This window comes from Lytechinus variegatus, chromosome 16, assembly GCF_018143015.1.
Source record: "Lytechinus variegatus isolate NC3 chromosome 16, Lvar_3.0, whole genome shotgun sequence".
NCBI lineage: Eukaryota > Metazoa > Echinodermata > Echinoidea > Temnopleuroida > Toxopneustidae > Lytechinus > Lytechinus variegatus.
In genome coordinates, this window is record NC_054755.1 from 13,469,988 (window position 1) to 13,490,932 (window position 20,945).

The 20,945-nt window shown below is 36.6% G+C and overlaps 2 protein-coding genes across 2 annotated transcripts; both read left to right on the plus strand.

Moving 5' to 3' along the window:
- The first annotated feature begins 1,828 nt into the window (after positions 1-1,828).
- On the plus strand, positions 1,829-14,377 carry LOC121430239. Its single transcript, XM_041627516.1, has 4 exons — positions 1,829-1,909; positions 2,954-3,191; positions 13,583-14,313; positions 14,373-14,377. Exons 3-4 carry the CDS (start codon positions 13,599-13,601, stop codon positions 14,375-14,377), a joined length of 720 nt encoding a protein of 239 aa, XP_041483450.1. The 5' UTR covers positions 1,829-1,909; positions 2,954-3,191; positions 13,583-13,598.
- LOC121429408 lies at positions 14,357-19,516 on the plus strand. Its single transcript, XM_041626386.1, has 4 exons — positions 14,357-14,591; positions 15,605-15,766; positions 16,921-17,007; positions 17,632-19,516. The coding sequence occupies exons 1-4, from the start codon at positions 14,391-14,393 to the stop codon at positions 17,953-17,955; spliced, it is 774 nt and encodes a 257-aa protein (XP_041482320.1). The 5' UTR covers positions 14,357-14,390; the 3' UTR covers positions 17,956-19,516.
- The last annotated feature ends 1,429 nt before the right edge of the window (positions 19,517-20,945 follow it).

Consider the following 20,945-nt stretch of genomic DNA (forward strand, 5'->3'; position numbering starts at 1 on the left):
GCAATGTTTTCCCGGCAAAAAGCCAGGAATCCCGATTTTAGCAGGGAAGTGTATGTATGATCAGGGGCCTGTTGCATAAAACTTTTTACCTGAGAAAACTCTGGTAAAAACTGAAAACTAAGGTTAGTCTCATATCTGCCATTGACTTTCATACAGGGCAAAAACTCTGGTAAAAACAACCTGAGTTTTCTCAGGTAAAAAGTTTTATGCAACGGGCCCCAGAGGTGATATCTCCTTGGTCAGATATTGTTTACGTCTAAAATCCACATTCTAGATGTGACCCAGGCCAAGGGTGGAACCTCGAACATCTGCATCAATTCGTCACTTTCTCAATGAGGCTGACCACGGGGGGGGGGGGAGATAAACGTAACATCATGGTCTCTAACCTACGTTGTTTGATTTTGGTCAGTTGTTTCTTTTTGAATTTCATCCCCACTGATCGCGTCGTTGTATTGCCGGTATTTCGGTTTTATAACGCCGTCATTACGCGCGTCGTTATGCTACACTGTAAAAAAATTTCTGTTAGTTGGTAGTTATAACTTGTTTTTTTTAAGTAGAACTTAATCAAAACATTTTTTTTGCTTATTTACGCACTTAATTTAAGTCTTGCAAACAAAAATTGTGAAAACTCAAACGAGATACGTAAAAATGGCATGGTATCTTTAAGTAAAAAATAATCAAGGAATATTCAAGTAATTAGAATGAAGAAAAACATGTAACCTAGTCATTTCAACTCAAATGACTACATTGTACAAAAAAATGAATGTATATCTTAAGTTTTACTCGAACATGTCGAATATACAATGTAAATCCTACTTATTTATTTGCTTTGACCTAACATACTCATTTCGTTGTAGTTCCTTCAAAGTTTGTGCTATGATTGCCAACTTTTAATTGATAAATACGTATGTACTTTTAGTTATGACAAACCGATGTATTTTCGAGTAACTGCGATCATTTCTTCCTATGATTTTGATTATAATTTACATCCCAAAAGCGACGGACTTTAAGGTTGAATATTAAACATGTTTTGACTTGTCGAAACCAGAAGCGTGCATGATCTGTTGGGGGGGGGGGGGGGGGTGATCTAGTAGGTCCTCATTATTATGTGGCCAGTTCCCTCAAGAAATGAGGCTAATTGGATAAAAAAAGATGGCGAAAATCCAGGCTCTACTGTCATCGGGTGTTCTCTTAATATATCTCTAGGTAGTGAGTTGATAAATAGAATTAGGTATATGCCTTTGTAACTCGATTTCTGTTTTTTTAGCAAATTATTTATTCATGACGTCATTGCAAGAAAATGGAAAGTATTTTTGAAGTTCGATTAAGATCCCTAAACAGACACATTTCATAAATATACATGCACATACAATTTGAACAGACTCAGGCATATCGCTTTTTAGTTATCCTGTTTTGAATTCACAGATAAAAAAAAATTACCAGAAAAACAAAAAGAAACATAATTAGTCTTAATTGTTCAATAATTTCCGCTTATTTTTTCATAAGGATTTCTTTTTACTTCGTTCATGCTGATTTTTTTCAGAACATAGAAAAACAATATAGTTTCAGAATAATTATGTGAAAATCTGAGATTTTTTATGTTGTCGAAGCTGTCACCATGATATGGTGGGTGGAGCCCTCCCCCCCCCCCCGGCCCCCCCCCCCCTTCCAAACGCAAAGCAGAGTGGTCGCGCGAGCTCGGTATTGCGAGAAGAAACTGGATCTGAGCTGCACTCATGCATCTCATCTCACGTGCCGCAACGAGGCACAGGCTGGCGATGGCATGCATGGCCCGAGCCGGCTGCGCGGCAAATTTATCTCGATCTATCTTCTCGATCGTACGTACCTATCTCGCAACAGGACTCGATTTGGAAGTGGTACAAAGTTCTCTCTAGCTTATTCTGTTTGGGTAAGTATAAATAAATTACCCTACCCTGTAAAATCATATCACTGAGGTGTCCTAATCTAGGATTTTGCCTCACTTGTCAGTCTTATCTTACACACAATTTACTTGCGAGTATTTTGCATCATTTTCCATGCTGATCCGTGCAGTGTTTAAATTTAAGTTACACTGCATGCACGTCTAGGCCACGTGTTCACTGCAGCTACCCTGCCGAGGCCTGTGGGGGAATCTACATGTAGGACTATTGGTAAATTCGCCATAAAGTGGCCATGCCCATGTCATGGGACTGGAAATGCGTCTGAAGATTTTTCATCCCTTGTAACATTACGCCATAATTCCTTTAATCATGTATTTTTTTTCAAAGGACAAGTCCACCCCAACATATAGTTGATTTAGGCCTATATCGAAAGAAAAATCCAACCAGCAAAATTCATTAAAATCGGATGTAAAATAAAGTAGTGACATCTTAATTCAAACAATAAAAAACAAAAGAAATAGTGAGTGAGGGACATCATCGACTGTCTAATTTGCATGTCACCGAGTTGTGCACATCACTGCATTGTGAAAAATAAGCGAAAGTTTAAAATGTCATAACTTTCTTATTTTACATCCGATTTTGATGAAATTTTCAGCGTTATGCTAGTTAGATTGTTCTCTATTAATTCAAACCAATATATTTCTGGGTTGGACTTGACCTTTAAAGGTTGCTCCAATACACAAAATGGAAAATTTAATTTTTTTCAAAAGTTTTACAAGTATTTCGATTTGAATTTTTCTTTTATGAGGAAATATTAAACACAATATACCAGCTATGTCATACAAACCTTTTTTTTTACCATGGTTGGATTGCCTTTAAAATAATTGTAAATTGTTAATGATTTCAAGTCAGGGATTCCTTTTTTTTTCGGGGTCTGAATTTTTTTTTATTGATCTAAATTTGTCTCATCCTAGAGACCTATAGGCTATATGTATGCCAGTGCTATTTTCATTTCAAAAGTTTGATCCAGTGTTTTATACTTAAATGAGCTCTTTCTTTTTACTTGTCTTTAGATGCAGCTTTAGCAGTACACCTTCAAGAAAATTGAATCATCTTATTCGTCTGTGTAGTTCCAACATGCCACATGTTGAGAGCTTTGTCATTGAGGTTGAGGGTTTACTAAATGCCTTATTGCTAAGCATCGAGGCCTATAAGGAAGGTGTCATTTCAAGGAATGAACTGATAACACTCCTGGTGGACTTGATCTATCAACAGGATCAGTAGGACCAAGTTTAGACTACACAGTTTTTGGTACGTAGATTTACCAGTGCTCTTGTAGGCTGGGGTTGAGTCATTGAGTGTCCGGACACCTAACAAAATGAAACTTCCTTGATTGCTCCCAATTTCCTTGGGAAATATTGATAAAAAAGGAAAATAATCGCTTATTTTTGTAATGGCTATCAACATATTTGGAAGAATTAATGTCATTAAAAGCAGTTTTGCAAAATACAAGTTCAAAATCCCTCTTTGGATATCAAACCCGTCCTGGAACCCAATGACTGGGTATATTTTAATAAAGCATTCCTTGCAGAAAACATCTAGTTACCATTTTCGTCTCGCCTGCATAGCAGAGCGTGACTATAGGCGCCGCTTTTCCGACGGCGGCGGCGTCAACATCAAATCTTAACCTGAGGTTAAGTTTTTGAAATGACATCATAACTTAGAAAGTATATGGACCTAGTTCATGAAACTTGGCCATAAGGTTAATCAAGTATTACTGAACATCCTATTAGAGTTTCATGTCACATGACCAAGGTCAAAGGTCATTTAGGGTCAATGAACTTAAACCATGTTGGGGGAATCAACATCAAAATCCTAACCTGAGGTTAAGTTTTTGAAATGTCATAACTTAGGAAATATATGGACCTAGATCATTAAACTTGGACATAAGGTTAATCAAGTATCACCAAACATCCTGCATGAGTTTCACGTCACATGACCAAGGTCAAAGGTCACTTGGGGTCAATGAACTTTGGCCGATTTGGTGGAATCTATTGAATTACAATCAAAACTTTAAAAGTTTTTGGATCTGATTCATGAAACTTGGACATAATAGTAATTAAGTATCACTCAACATCCTGTGCAAGTTTCAGGTCACATGATCAAGGTCATTTAGGGTCAATAAACTTTGGCCGAATTGGGGTATTGTTGAATTACCATCATAACTTTGCAAGTTCATTGATCTGACTTTTGAAACTTGGACATAAGAGTAATCAAGTATCACTGAATATCCTGTGCAAGTTTCAGGTCACATGATCAAGGTCAAAGGTCATGTGAGGTCAATGAATTTTGGCTACATTGGGGGTACATGTATTTGTTGAATTGCCATCCTATCTCTGTAAGTGTATCGGTCTAATTCATAAAACGTGGAAATAAGAGTAACCAAGTATCACTGAACTTCTTGTGCGAGTTATAGTAGTTTTCAAGTCAGCACTGCTGCTATGTTGAATCGCGTGATGCAGGTGAGACGGCCAGAGGCATTCCACAGTTCCTCTTGTTATTTTTGTTAACGGGCAAGTCCAAGAATTCGCGCGTGTTACGTATGGGACATTTCAGAGGCTTTAATGACCTGAAAAATTGTGTTAAATGACTTTGATTAGATTGAATACCCTCATGATGGTAAACATCTAGGAGAAGAATAATCATGCAAAAAATTGTGACATATGACCTTGATCTTGACCTTTTAGAGCGAAAAGATGTGCCGTTACATATGGGACTCAGAGAAAAAGACAATTTTTAATACATTTTTTTCAAGTTGAGAATTCTCTGAAAGTATTTCACTTTACAACTTGAAACTTAGTGTGATAGAAGTCTCAATACTATAGTATATTCATGGCAAATTTCATGTCATAACTCATAAGCCGAATCCCTCTAATTACAGACTCTAATTAAACAAATTAATAACATGTTACGTATGGGACAGTGACAGTTACGTATGGGACATTTTGTCCCCATAGAGAACATACACAATTTTCCCCATAATTCAGAAATTGAAATAAATTGAAATATGGAAATAACAAAAGAGTTTCTTTCTTTTTAAAAGTTCTTAAACCCTTTTCATAAACCTATCCTCCAATTAGCCGCCTAAGAGTAATGCGGATAATTCAATAAAAATTGCGTTCATAAACTCCGAAAATAAGCCGCATTATTTTTTACGAGCGCCCGTCCTGAAAAAGGCGGATAATCGCCATGACAACTGGACACGCCCCTCCGATGCGGTTGTGTTGGAAAAGGGTGACCTTGTGACCGCACCATGGCAATTATCCGCATTATTTGGAAATGCGTTCATAAACTCAAAATCTTATCCCGATGCCGCTATTATGCGGATAATAGCAGCATCAGAGTAATGCGGATAACTCTTGTCCTCCTCCAATTTTACGACCAAATTATGCTGCTATTAGCCGCCTAATTCATTTTAATTGGGTTTATGAAAGGGTATTGAGACATATTTGATATGACTGAAGGGGAAATTAACCATTTCAACCTTTTTATTCCTTGTTTTTTCATGTTTTTATGAATTTCTTATGTATTTCTATTGTTTTAATTTTTTCATATTTTTCCATGTTCACATTTTTTTTTGCTTCGATTGTATTCATTAATCAGTATTCATAACAAAGCAGTGTCAAAAAACTAAAGAATAGGTAAATAATCACTTTTTAGAGCACTCTTGAAATTGTTTTTTCTCCATTCACTTTGTACACAAATATCCCCATTGACTTTGTGTGTAAATGTCCCATACATAACATGTCCCATACGTAACAATTTTTTAATTAACTTTTAATTAAACAGTAAACTCCATTTTTGAAACTTTTTGTGGTATAACATTTTCACACTTAATAAATTAGAACTTCCCAGAGATACAACAATACAAGTATTGTATTATGAGAAATAACTTAACATTACGAAAATTTCCCGTTTGATTCTCGACCTCACTTCGGACTGCAACTGGGGTCGCATACCCCTTTTTGTGTTTGGGAAATCTCAAACAACTTTTCCAACCCCGATAAACCCATCTTGGCCAGGTAATCCCCTTGTCTCGATTTCACCACCACGGGCCAGCTAAACGAGCGTTGAGCCATGGACCCTAGGGTCCATGCATGGTTGAGGCAAGGACGAAATGATAAACAACAGCTGTGCTATTACGTAAGACTTGTCTGCCTGTAGAAGGATCTTCGGAATGAAATTATTGTATTCGATATTAATCACGTTTTCAAAGGCATATTACATTCAGACATCCAATACTAGTCCATTTTCAATTTCGAACAAAGAAAATCGACCTCGAAATAAGGAAAGTATGCGGAATAAAAATTACGGTATGCTTAGCATGCAAGGACCGCGATGCATCCCATCTAGTTTCTGTCCGTACAGCAAGAAAATATGGGATGCATGCCGTTCACTCGCGCAACGATACAGTCTTAAGAAAGAAAGGAAGGAAGAGAGAGAGAAAGAAAGAAAGAAAGAAAGAAAGAAAAAGAAAGAAAGAAAGGAAGAAAAAAGTTTCTATCAACGCGTGTATACATGGAACTCCATGCACTCACCAGAACACACATTGCAATCCATCGTGTGTGGCCCCTGCTGTGACCGTTGATGCTGGGGTGTATTATCTTCGGACCGAGGTCAAGAAACAGGTGTTTCTATACTTAAATTTCATGCTTGAGGGCAATAGGGTTTTGAGAAGAGATTTGATGATAAGGAAACTTGGGGTATACTGCTCTTAAACACAAGATTTTCGTCATGAAGAAACATCCTCAAAATGTTACGTATGGGACATTCCATCCTTGGACAAGACCTAATTTGCATAATTAATTAGATGACACCACTTTTTTCTGCAAAAGTAATAAGATGTTAGGGGGTCCATGTCCCACCTATGGCTAAAAACAAGTTTTGTTTTCATTTTCTATGAGTTTTTATAATTGTCCCATACGTAATGCCCATGTATCAAATTTTTCTTAATGAAATTCTAAAATTCAACATTTGGGCTATCTTACCCCCACCAAAGATAACTTCTTAAATTAAAGATGAAATTTTGCCTTCCAGGTGACCTTTTCTTGGACTTGCCCTAACCCTTAGACATACAGTGTCTCCTTTTAGTGACACTTTTGCAGTTTCTCTTAATCCTGACTGGCAGCAAGTACACAGGATATCCTACCAGAAAGAAAAAAAATGTACTGAACAATTTGATACTACATTCATGAGTTAAAGCCATTTAACTTCAGCTAATCATGTTCTTTAAATTAGCAATGCAATGAAAAAAAATGACCGTTTGAAAATGCTAATTGGCAACTTTCAGCTAAAATTCGGTTATCATAATCTGTAAAGACTAAAGACTCATGTAAATCCATAATTTACTGATTATTTCAAAGTATGAAAATGAATAGACAATTCATGATTGTTGCAAATTCAAGGAGCAAAGGCAGATTACCATTACATATTGCCTCACAAAAGCTGTGTACCTCTGTGGGTTAAACTTAGTGCAAAAGTCTAGTTTTTTTGCTATAATAAAATGCAGTCTCTTGCCAGGCTGCCTCTTGATGGTAGTAAATATGACATGAATACCTTCATAGAGCAAAGCATCAGTCCTATTCAGCCCAATGTAGACAGGATCTGATCTGCTTAAAACGGTGCCAATTTCCGATTTTCAATTCATTTTCACACTTAAAAAAATAGTATTGACACAACAGGAGTCTTAATAAATGATGACAGTAAAATTTTAGCTGAAATTGGCCAATTTACATTTTGAACAGTGATTTGTTATTTTCATTGAATTGCCAAATTAGAGAGGAAATAGTAGCTGAAGTTACACAGCTTTTACTTGTGAACAGCACAACTTATGACTCTGCCCACCGATGGTGGATGCCGGAGGCATTATGTTTTCAGGTATTCCGTCCCTTTTTCGTTCTCGCTGTAACTAAAAAAAACGGTAAACCAATCAGCTTCAAACTTGGCTCATGTGTGCATATATACAAGTGAAAATTATCTGATTGGTTTTGGGGTCTCGAGTTCAAAGGTAAAGGTCATAGAATTCAGTAAAATACATTAGAAATAAACCGTTCTTGCGATAATTCCAAAATCCTTTGACAGATCAACTTCAAACTTGGCTCATGTGTGCTGACAGTGATCTAATTAGATTCTGGGGTCTCAAGGTCAAAGTCATAGAATTTATAATATACATAAAAATGGACTGTTCTTGCGACGACTCCAAGCAGGATAAGCCTCTATTTCATTTTTTATGTCTTTTGAGTAGAATTATGCTCTTTGCACAATATTCTTACAATTTATAGTTTATCAAGACTTCTTTTTTTTGTATTTCCCGCTATTTCCCATTTTTGTCAAAATTAGCTAGTCGGTATTTACCGGCCAACCCTGACTCCAAAACGCTTTGATGGATCAACTTCAAACTCGGCTCATGTATGAAGTGACAATGACCTGAGTAGATTTGGGGTCTCACAGTCAAATCTCAAGATCACAGGGTTCAATCAAGTGAACATACATGTATGTCTGCTTTTTGAAGAAACAGTATTATGACTAGATTTTGAAGTCACAAGATCAAGGGTCTATTTTTTTTCTTTCTGGAAATTGAAACTAGGAAATATATTTCTGGGCTCTGTAACACAAAGGTTTGCAATCCATCCCTAAATGGCAATGTCCAATCAAGATCATTGTGGCATGTGCATTTTGTTCATAACACTAAACAGTTTACCCTGTTTACCCTGTAAAAATAATTAATTCATGTGGTTCGTGTAGAAATCCTACGGCAAATTTATGCAAAATTCTAAAAAATATCAAAAACCCAATTATTTTATTACAGACCCCTATAGTCTGCTACTTTTATTTTGGGGTTAAGTGTGTTCAGAGTGTACATTGACAATTCATTTCTTATTGCAAACCCCCACCCCACGCCAATTTCTAGATTTTAAAAGGGGGCTCATGCATACAGACCCTGAAAAAATATCCAGTCATTTGGATTTATGAGTTGATGATTATCATACAGTGGTGTGCACATATTGGTTACTGAAGGTATCCTTCTATGATATTTACATGCAGATGCAGTGGTTATGTAAGGATTGCAGATTTCAAACTACTAAAAGAACAATCCTGCTCAGGCACTACAATTACAACATGGCCACATAGGTCGACACCATCCTCAGCCATGCTTATATGAGCATTGCCCCTGCACATTTACAACCTGGAATTCACTTCAAGCACACCTTTCAAGAAGTCATTTCTGAAGATGAGAATCAACGGTTTCCAACTTTGCTAGCATCATTCAAGTGTCTTCTATGTGATTGTTCGGATGTTAGAACTGAAAAGGATTTCTTTGATCATCTGTACCAGCATTTACGAAACCATGAGAATGTAGCTTGTGTTTTCAATGATTGTGCATTTGAAACAAATGTGTATAGTACATTTACTTCTCATAAGTGCAGAAAACATAACCCACATTGCTTGAAAGACTTCAGAAGTGAAATTGTTACCATAGTAAGTACCTCCCAGGATAGAGTAGACGATGAAAGTGACTCTTTGGAGACTTATCCTGAACAAGATTTGTCCAATGAAGTTAACATTGATTCAGAAGACAACAGTCCTGACAATTCAGGGAGTGACATTGAAGTGCATCTAGCTAGTTTTTTCCTTAAACTGAAGAGTGTGTTTTTCATGTTTCAAATGTTGCCACTCAAGAAATAGTAGATGAAATAAAATTTATAGCAAGCTCAGGCTCTTTGTCTGGTGTGAAAAGTATTCTTTCAGACACATTGAAGAAACATAATCTCAACTTAGATGAGCAAATAATTCAAGATTTAGCAGATTCTGTCTGTATATCAAACCCAGTTCTCTCTGCTATTGGTAGGTCAGGCCTCTTGGCACAAATCATAGAAGGACTTTGTACTACAAGGAACACTTCAATGTAGTAGATCCAGTCGAATATGCTCTTGATGAAGGGAAGACTAAAACCTTTCAATATGTCCCCATATTAAAGAGTATCCAACAAATCTTAAACAGAGAAGACTTACTCAGAGAGGCTTTGGATGCTGACAATGTTCATTCTAAGAGGCAGTCTGGTGACAAACTGAAGTACAAAACATACCGTGATGGTAAATACTTCAAATCTAATGACCTTTTGTGTAGCACTGACTTTCGCATATGTTTAACTCTTTATGTGGACGATTTTGAGATTTGCAATCCCCTAGGAACATCAAGGAAGAAACACAAAGTCTGTGGTGTGTACTGGACATTGTCAAATTTACCTTTGAAGTTATTGTCAGTGCTGAATTCCATCAATGTGGCCATTTTATGCAAAACAGCAGATGTTAAAGCATATGGGTATGCAAAGGTTCTTGAACCTCTTCTACAAGATCTTGTAAAATTAGAACAAGAAGGAGTATTTGTATCAGGCTTGGATAGAAAAGTGAAAGGTACTGTTCTCTGTGTAGTAGCAGACAATTTAGGTGCTCATGGGATAGGAGGTTTTGTGGAAAGTTTAGTGGAGATTATGTTTGTAGATTTTGTACTGGTCTACGTTCGGATTTTCAGAAGAAGGAAGTGCGATGGGGTGAATTTGAAGCAAGGACAAAAGCAAGCCATGCAGATCATATCAATACCTTGGAACAAGATCCCAGAGCCACAAACTGCTTCGGAGTAAAAAAAGGATGTGTTCTCACTGAGAAATTACAATACTTTCATGCTATATCAGGCTATCCTCCAGATCTTTTACATGATCTCTTTGAAGGAATTGTTCCTCGAGAACTGGCCCTTTGTTTGAATGTTCTGATTTCAAAGAAATACTGTGATCTGAACAATTTGAATGAGAGAATCAAGTCTTTTCCTTTCAAGTATAATGACAAGGTAGATTCTCCACAATTGCTTCCCAAAGCACTGTCATCAACTCGAAGTATTGGTGGGAATGCTCATGAAAATTGGCTCCTTTTAAGGTTCCTACCTTTTCTCATTGGGGCAAAGATACCACATGATGAACCAGCGTGGCAGATACTAATGATGCTAAAAGATATTGTGGAACTTGCAGTTTCTCCTGCCCATTCAGAAGAGTCTATTGTTTATCTTGATTGTAAGATATCTGAGCACAGGCTCCTTTTCCAGTCATTGTTTCCCGATGAAAAACTTTTGCCCAAACATCACTTTTTGGAGCATTATCCAGAGAAGAATCGTGAATTTGGACCACTTGCAGCCCTGTGGAACATGCGATTTGAGGGAAAGCATCGATATTTCAAGCAAACTGTACGCTACACTGGATGTTTCAAAACATTTTGTTAACACTGTCAAGAAACCATCAATTGATGATGGCATACTATATGCACTCTTCAAGCAGAGGAAGTGTCAAATTAGAGGTCAATGGAGTTTCAACATTGTCTTTGGATGAAATGAAAGAAGCAGCTGCTAAAGCAGTCAAAGACAGGTATGGGAAGGTAGCCTATGTTCAAATGGCGAAACAGGTTTGCTACCATGGAACAATTTACAATCTTGGAATGATCCTATCATTTGGCTCTTTCAGTGGCCTGCCATGCTTTGTGGAAATTGTTCACACATCATCATACAAGGAAGCAAACCAAGTTTCATAGTGAAGAAGCTAAGTGCATGGTATGATGAGCATCTACGTTCCTTTGAGCTCCACACAGATTTACATTCCATGGCTCTCATTGCTGTTGAACCTCATGAGCTGAATGATTTTCATCCACTGGTGGCATATAGCATTTCTAGAAGACGGATGGTGACCTTGAAGACATATATTCATTCTTTTTGGTACGCATGTTAACCTTTTGATCGAACTAAAAAGAGCAGACATTTGAAGAGTTTAGTTGCAAAAGGGGTTAGGTCCACTTTGAACCATTCCAAGAAAAACCATGTTTTTTATTCTCACTGCAATATTCTCGTAAGAACCTTAATTGTCATGATGTACTACCCTATCATGTGAACATAAAATTGGATATAAAAGAAATCTGACTTTCTTCAATTTTTTTCTATATTTCCTTTAAAAAATTGTCATTGTGGACCAACCCCTTTTGCAAGTAAACTGAAATGAATCTAATCTATTTTGATTAAGCAAGTGGTTTTTCTTTGCCACTTTTATTCATTTGTCAAATGAATTTCAAATTTACTTTGTTTTCATCAGAGCGACTAAAATTTTGAGGTTTGAGACTGAAAAACAATAAAAATTTATGAACAATGGACCTAACCCCTTTGAACCCCTTTTGCAACTAAACTGAAATGGACCTAACCCCTTTTGAAAAAAAAGTGTTTTTTCGTTGCCATTTGGATCACTTTTAATGGGAATTTCAACTTTTCTTGGTATCATAGAGCAACTTAAAATCTATACATTAAGACATAAAAATCATATTTGATGAAAAATGGACCTAACCCCTTTTGCAAGTGAGCTCTTCATATGTAGGCAATTAAATAGTTTTGATATTTATATGATTTCCAGATTTCCCCAAAAATTTCTTGTTGCCCCCCAAAAGCACTTTTCTTTTTCATGGAGCAATTCAAATACAGTACACTAGTGCTTTGCGATGAAGGTTGTGTTTAAGGCCCGGAGGGGCCACTTCATTGACGACTGGATACCATGCGCGACTACGGGGTCTTGAAAAGCACCCTAAACACTTATTTTCCATATTCTGAGAATGCACCCCTTAACAAGTATTGGCGTGTGAAACCCTACCCTTAACAAGTATTGGAAACAAATACTATTTGTAAGTATTCCCAGAATTGAGCCTCTAAACAAGTACAACAATGTATTTTCCATATTCTGAAAATGCACCCCTTAGCAAGTATTGGAAACAAAACGATACTCTTGGCAAGTATTCCCGAAATTAACCCCTAAACAAGTACAGCGATATTTTATGTCAAGGGTCCATCGGTCGTTTTAACCTTTACACACCATTATGTTGGTTTAGTACCGCCCCACCTTCCACAACTCATGCAAATCGGACTCTAAACACGTAGTGTTGGGAGGATATCCTTTATAAAACATTGTGATTTTGTTTCATCATCCCCGCATATTTGACCCTAAATACTTATATTTTTCCGAGCAAAATAGATACCCTTTTTTCAATATTTTGTGTTTTTGACACCCTTATGTTCCTAACGTAACGTGCCCTATCTGGAAAAGACATCCTTTTATATGTTTTTTTTTGGTCGCGCATGGTATCCACTCGTCAATGTAAGTGGCCCCCCCCCCCCCCCGGGGTTTCAGGGCTTGTTTTGAAAGGATGGTTTCCATCGCGATGGGGCACATTGAAGGGAACGCAACCATTCGGCAAAAAGTCCTCTGGGTTTCAATGAAAGGGTGTATTGGGAGCATCGGGTCGCGTCACACGTCTGAACATCACCGTTCGTCAAAAGCAGAAAGTATCTCTACTAAGATTTTCTTGAGATGACAATTGCTTAGTATAACCTTCCTATAACATTACAGCAAGATCACAAAATATATCTTGATTCCCTTTTCTTTTTTTTTTCTTTTTTGGTGGTTTTTGCATATATTTTCATGAGAGTGGAAAATGCTGCATGTTCTATGGACAAATTGCAATAAGGATTTGTCCAATTATATATCTAGACTACTTAAATGGCATTATGCAATATGCAAAGCCCTTGAGTGTTTTATTTTTGTCCCTCAATTGTTTTACTTTCAGATTGCCCTGCAAGGTTATGATGGAAGAATCTAAGGAATGCAAGCTGAGGATAGTCGTTGGGGATGGTGATTACAGAAAGTTGACACTACCAGATGAGGTCACATCACTCATTGACATCATAAGACAGACATTCTACTTGAAGGGTGATTTTCGTCTGCAGTACTTAGACAAAGATTTCAGTGACTTTGTTAATCTTGAAAGTGTACATGAGATAATGGATAAGGATACCTCGAAGGTTGTGGTGCTCTCGGTACCAGAAACTGAAAGTGAACTGGACAGTAGCAGTATTTCTTCAGCTCCTTCTGGTGATACACAGATGCTGTCTGATGATTCATCCTCTGATTTCAGTTCATCACCCCACACCAGGGGTTCCACGTCCAGGCAGAATACATGGCCTGCTCGATTTCCCATTCCGAAGTTTGCATATGACACTGAAATAAAGTTGAGCAATGGTAACAAGCAATACAGAGAAACAGGTTCCTGTTTGAAAGAAGGCATCAACAAGCATGACATTTTGGAAAAGCTGGCCGAACACATTTTCATGTATGAAGCATATCCCTCGGATGAACACCTATCAGAAGTGGCTAGAAGACTGGTGCAGAAGCATCCATGCCTACAGGAACCTCATGGAACATGGTTTGAATGGAAGAACAGCTTAAAATTCAAAATGGGCAATTATCGATCCAAGCTTCGAAAGTTTTGCCCAGAAGTTGCGGTGAATGCCTTGACCAGCAAGAGACCAGGAAAGGAAAAGCTTGCAAATAGTGTGAAAAAACCACGTCGTAGTGAGATTAACTATTTACCAAACATGCCAGATGCTGAAACACCGGATACCTTGGAAAGTGAACGCAAAGCCTTAATTGACGAAGTCAAGAAGAAAAATAATGAGAACATTGTTGCTGACAAAATGGCCAAGACATTTCCACTACGGAGAAAGGAAATAGTTGGTGATAGACCTTTAGTGAGCACATTAAAGGAAAGATGGCCTGGGCTGTTTGGAGAAAGTCAGGTATTATACTGTGTGTAAAGGCCATGTATTCATCTTTATCAAGTTTATACTAAACTTGGTCATAAACTCATCAGACAATCAACAATTTCTAAACTGGACAATTTTCCACTTTTCACAACTTTTCACCCAAATGGGAATCCTGTGCAACCTAATTTCCATACTCTTTACAAAGTTGAGCAGTGCTCAACCAAGCATGAATTATGTTCTTATTTTCGGGGGTCATATAAGTTGAGCTCATGAGCCCCAATACCCATAAAAAATTACCTCATTGTCATTTTGGCAGCCATTTCAAAAGTGTCTTTTTTTCTTTTTAGACACACGGTATGAATCAATTCATGGAATAACGGCATGTTTTAGCTGCTTGGAAGAAAATGGATATTTCTCTTTTTTTGTACTTACTATCAATCATTTACCTTCGCTAGCCCACGCTATTATTGAAAACTCGTAGCCAGGGGGAAGGGGGCTATTTTACCTCCCCCCTTCAAAATGTGCTATTTAAGCATAAAATGAGACTATTTTGCTAAAATTCCTTAGATGAAGCCTGAATAAACTTTTTTTTTAGGTTTTCTATTACTATTCTTAATAAATATACCCCCAAAAAATAAAGGACGATCAAATTTGATTTCTTGTGTATTTAAAAAAAATGTTTTTCACTCCTTTTATTTCTATTTTTAAATGGAATTTGTTCACCCCAAAACAGTTTTAATAGCATCAGTTGGCCTACAATATTGGTTTTTATATCCACGTAAACATTGCGTACTTCTCTGACATAACTCTTCAAGTTGGATGTGTACAGGTAGTCCCTTTTAAGCAGCTTTGTCCAAGCTTTATCTCAACACCTGTGAACACATTTTGCAAAACCTGTGAATCTACATTGTGTAGAATTTATACACTGATGATGACGTATCTAGTTTACACATCTGTAGACAAAAGAATATGAATATCCTAAATTGTTTAGATGAAATTGGATTTTGGCTTTAATACTGTCTTTGTGTTTGTCATTCTCAATCCAGATAAAGGCAGAATTTATGCGCATAACAACAAAACCTCTCTCAGCAACTTTCTTCAGGAAATTCGACAACATCAGTCACCGGCTTATCAGTATCTGCAGGTCCAAAGGAGGTGCCCTTGGAAAGAAGTTACAAGAAATCATGCAGCCTCTGGAAGAAACTGGGGTAAAAGTTTATTTATTTAAAAATTTTCTCAAGGGTAAAAAGCAGCTCCTCTTTTATCTCTTGCTTTATTTATAACCTGTGGGGGGGGGGGGTAGAATTTTGTGATTCTAATTGATGGCATACTATTAGCAACAAAGGAGCTTGCATCAATTGTGAATTTCATCCTACAGCTCAGATGAGCGTTAAGCTCCCTGGTGTTCTCGTTATTTTTAGTATGTGATATGCACAGATATAGGCTTTTGATCAACATGTGATCTGTAAATTGTAATCTGACAATGGCACCCATACTGTAAGTACGACTCACAACAAAATTTGGTATAAAAATGTGTGGTAGACTTAAACCCAAGAAGACTGGGGGGGGGCTGATTCACCCCCCCCCCTCAACATTTTTCGCGATAAATCCGCCGCGCTGAATTTTTTGCCGCGTCACTCACTGATTTGTTACTTTCAAGTCTCGCGCAACTTTTGAGACCAAAATTGTGACCTCCGGGTACGCGGTTCCAAAATTACACAACATTTCATAAGTGCATGCAGACCCAAAATTACTAAAAAAACATGAATTTGTGTACACAAATCCAATGCAAATAGTGTTTTTAGCCAAAATTCATAAATGTATCATTTTTCCTTTTACTGCTTAAAATCAATTAATTTTATCATTTTATGGTCAAAATAAAGTCCCTGACGATTTGCATTGAAAAAACAATAAGTCGAAAAGCATAAGTAATTTAGAAAACAATAGAATACATAAGAAAATAAATGTGATGTTGAAATTTTTGAAAAATCAATTTGATCAGATGCCTATCTAGAGTATGTCAAACAAAAATTAGCATTTTAGGGGCATTATTTTATTAATTAGAGCAAACTTATGATTTTCTGCATAAATTAGCATAATTAATGACCACTGAGATTTTTCGCAGAATTTGATGTTATAGTTTTGTAGATAATGCCATGGGTGATGCGCATGCCAATTTTCTTCGCGATCGCGCGTTTGACGGCCGAGATCATAAGGCGGGCTGAATCAGCCCCCCCCCCCCCCCCCCCCCCCCGTCTATTTAGGGTTAAGAGGAAATAAGTCATGAAAGATGAATGCAAAATTCTGAGTGGTTTTTAGGCAGTAAAAAAATATTGTCTTTATTTTTTTTCTACCAATTAAGGACATCAACAAGCGACGTGAAGTGATCCTAACTGCATTATGCCACTACCTGGGGGAGGACAGTAGTCAGTTGATTTCAGAGTATTTGGTAAGTGTAGTACAAAGAAAACTAATGATTTATTGGGAATCTTATTTCTATTTTAGGGTTAACAATGTGTATAATATCCATGGTAATGATATTAAAAGGAAGTCCACCCCAGAAAGTAAGTTTCTATTACTAAAAGCTTTTAAAAAATCGAAACAGATCAGTGAAAATTTGAAGAAAATCTGAACAAGAGTAAGAAAGATGAAATCAATGAAATGGAAATTGCCAAGTAAACACAAGAAAACAGTGAGTCCCCCTTTTTAAAAGGAACATAACTTTTTATTGGAGGGGTGTCCAGTAATGAAATTTTTACAGATCTGATTCGTTCATTTGTATGCTTTTGTTTCATCTAATTTTATGTGACAGTGGACTTTAACCAGTTACCTGTGCCAGTACATCCCATTTTCTAAAAATTGATGTACTGTTACAAATTCACTTGGCCTTATTTGTCTGGCCATGTCATCGGCTCGAAAATTTTCTCTTTTGTGACCACAGGTGGAGTCAAGATCAAAGAGACAAATACTGTCCATCTGTTCTGATTTTAAGTACAAAGGTGTTTTTCATCTTAAAAAAAAAGCCCAACCCTGATGTTCTATAATGTAAGTTTGTTGTATTTTACATTTGCAGGACACAACTCTACCTGAGGAGATCCTAGAAAGAGAGAGGGAGAAAGCCATGAAGATATATGTTGTGAAGAAGGAGGGAGGTGATGTCAGTGATCCACCAGCCGACATAGGGATCATCCTCGAAGGAGTGGATGTAGTCAGCAACATCCGAAGTGTAGCAGATGCCTTAATTCTCATTTTTGGACTGGTCTACGCAGTTGACTTGCAATATCCTCCAAAGCTGAAGTACCTATTTGAGGTTATTCAAAAACTCATTATGGGCCTCGAGGGCTCTGGGAAACTCTCACCCAAAGTCCAATCTCTGAAACTCAAGCTGATGGTTTAAGTAGGAATCCAACAAAGGAAAACGATGGAGACTTTTAATGTCCAGTTCAAATTCGTTCTGCAGTTTTATTATGTCATTTTTTGTGTTTCAGTGGGAAATTGTTTTCACCATAGTACCATAATACACAATTTGTATTGGGTCAGGATTTCCGTTTCGGAATGAAATGGTGTTCATTGTTATTAATATTGTTTTGTTTTTGTTTTGAAATTTTTTGGCAACTTTCAGTACTTTGGGCATCAAAATTCTTACTTTGATTGGCACCACCATATTTATTACCAAACTTTACATCGTAAACTCTCTTCCCAAAGAAGTGAACACTATCCCTTCGAAACAGGAATCTGAGCCTTAATTAGATGAACATTTCTGTTTTTAGGACCACACGTAATCAATATATTTAAGTATTATTTATGTTTCTGAGGTGTCATATCTTCTATAATTTGAATAATTTAGGGGTAATTACTGGGGGTCTTTTGCCCCATGACCCCCCCCCCCCCTTGTATCAGCCCTGAGGTATGTCTTTTTTGCTGTATCACCTTCAAATACCTTGAGCAATTGTAATAAAGCTGCAATGCCATTGGTTGAAGGAGCCATATTTTTTCATGACAAATCTAGAATAAGGGCTTTGAATGCCAAAATATCACCTGCCTCCTTTGAATACTAAGAAGCCACAAAAATTGGCGTCATGTCATAATATCTTGCATACAATCAAATAGTATAGATGTGACATGGATCTTTATTGGAAATGGGCATGTTTCGTTACTCGTCACTAAACCACATATTGAAGCCATATATGAAGAATATGGATTACGCTCGTAACATTTGTTACTCTTCTTGCCTTCTTGACTATTTATCAACATGGCTGAAAATAACTTGGAAAAAGTAAAGCTTTGCAGACAAGGTCTTGAGTCTAAGTGTATTACAAACTGCACTTTTATGTCTTAAGTTTTAGAGCATTAGATCATTATGAATGTTGTTAATTCTAATAGATGAGTACTTTTTTTATAAGCTTTATAACTGTATACAGGGTGGCCCTTAAATAATGGAATCCATGTAATACTCAGTTGTATCAAATTAAATTACGATAAGTGAATATTATTGACTTCATTCGATAAGAGTATTTTCTCTAAGATGATACCAATATCACTTGTTTTGGCCCATGCACCCATATGATGCATGAACCAAAATTAGTGGGCTTGGAATCATCTCAGAGGAAAATTAGTATTAGTATTAGAATTAAGTCATAGTAGAGTTTTTTTTGTGTGTGTGTGATTCGATTTGGTGCAATTAAGGATCTCATGAATTCCATTCTTTGCAGGCCACCTTGCACAACCGTTCTTAAGGATGTCTGGCCATGCCATGATTTTTAAAAACTGCTTTCCTTTTCAGTATGTGCCAATGTGCGTTTTTGTTCAAGAAAATGTGGTTTTGATTTGCACTTTTTTTATATTTTAAACTTCAGTATTCGTAGCCCAAAGGGCAAAGGGTGATACATGAATCCTATTATACCTTAACGGATACAATTTTATGAAAGAGGAATAGAGAAATCATTCGATTGGATCATGTTTCTTGATTTTTAAGGATTGAAATTTTTAGGATGCCCAGATATGAAGTGGCCTAGTTTATTACCATATGAGCCCCTTATCACTTTGTTCAAGAACTTTAATTTTAATTTTTCTTGTCTTGATTTAAATCTATACGAAATTCTTGTAGTGGTGTGTGCCCAAGCACACAAACAATAGCCTTGGGTTCCTTTATTCACAGAACAACAACAACTCAAGATTTTATTAATGTTTTCACTCTGCATTATGTTATATTCACAACCTATGAGGTGAGAAACGTTCAAAGCAGAAAGCAACAAACAGTTTGTTGGGCAAATTTATTGAAGACGTTTACCTTTGCTGCTCTTTAAATATATTGGCCCTCCATTTGTCCATAGTTGTAGATTAACATGACAGATACTCTGTAATAATCACACTTTAATGTATGTGTAATACTGAAATGTGCTTTTCATTACATATTTTATATGTACATTTAACCTTAATCAAACTGGGCTATTTGACCCCCTGAATTTACTGAATGGGGGGGAGGGGTCAAGATGATGCTGCCAATCGGGCGATCGCCATGAAATTTTGCCTTTAAGCTACAAGATAGTAACATTAAGTTTTTTCAATCAATAATTTTCTATTTTTAATTGATTATGCAAATTTATGCATACATTTATGTTTTGCTATTAACTCCATAAAAAGGCTGAAAAATTGCACATTTTTGGTGTCAGTATTCTTCAACACACATTGAACAAGTTTCTTGAAAAACAAAAGAAAAATCCACAATCAGCATCAATCATTTGTTGTTTTGCTAATTTCTTATGTATTTTATTTATTATTTGATCTTTTGTTTTCTATTGTTTTTTTACCAATTTTTTTTTTTGTGGGGGGATACTTTCCAAGGTTCTTTACATTAGAATGAATTAATTTCAATGATTTAAACTTGAAATGATCAAATTGATATCAATTTAACCCCAGAACATCATTTGCATTGGATTTGCACACAAAATCACATGTTTGAGCCATTTACAGGCTGACGTGCATGTACAAATTATTGTTACATAGTTTTGCAAATTCAGTCTTAAAATAAGCAGGAGACTTCAAAGAAAAATTCATAAAATGGCACGGCTAAATCTTTGCCTGTTTTAGAATTACTGCCCGAAAGGTCGGGTGGGGCCAAATTGACCCCCCACCCCATTTGTATTAGGTTAAAAGCAAAGTTAATTTGTTTAATTGTCTGAAATGATAGAAATTAAATGTTTAGGAACAGTTTTAATAATGTTAATAGTAGAGTTGCAAGTTATCCTCGAAATTGGAGAAACAGAAAAATTGTTTCCATAAAAGTCATGGAATTTGAAGAAAACTGCTGGTAATCCTGAGTGGTCTAACAAAATCTTCAGAGTATGCCTCTAAAGTATTCCAAAAGTATTCGTCTTAAGCTTGTTT

Bases quoted from the DNA above. Each gene is read 5' to 3' on its own strand.
- LOC121430239 (XM_041627516.1), top strand. From the start codon at position 13,599: ATGATGGAAGAATCTAAGGAATGCAAGCTGAGGATAGTCGTTGGGGAT.
- LOC121429408 (XM_041626386.1), top strand. From the start codon at position 14,391: ATGCCAGATGCTGAAACACCGGATACCTTGGAAAGTGAACGCAAAGCC. The intron at 15,767-16,920 runs GTAAAAGTTTAT...CTACCAATTAAG, and splicing joins AGCCTCTGGAAGAAACTGGG to GACATCAACAAGCGACGTGA. The intron at 17,008-17,631 runs GTAAGTGTAGTA...TTACATTTGCAG, and splicing joins AGTTGATTTCAGAGTATTTG to GACACAACTCTACCTGAGGA.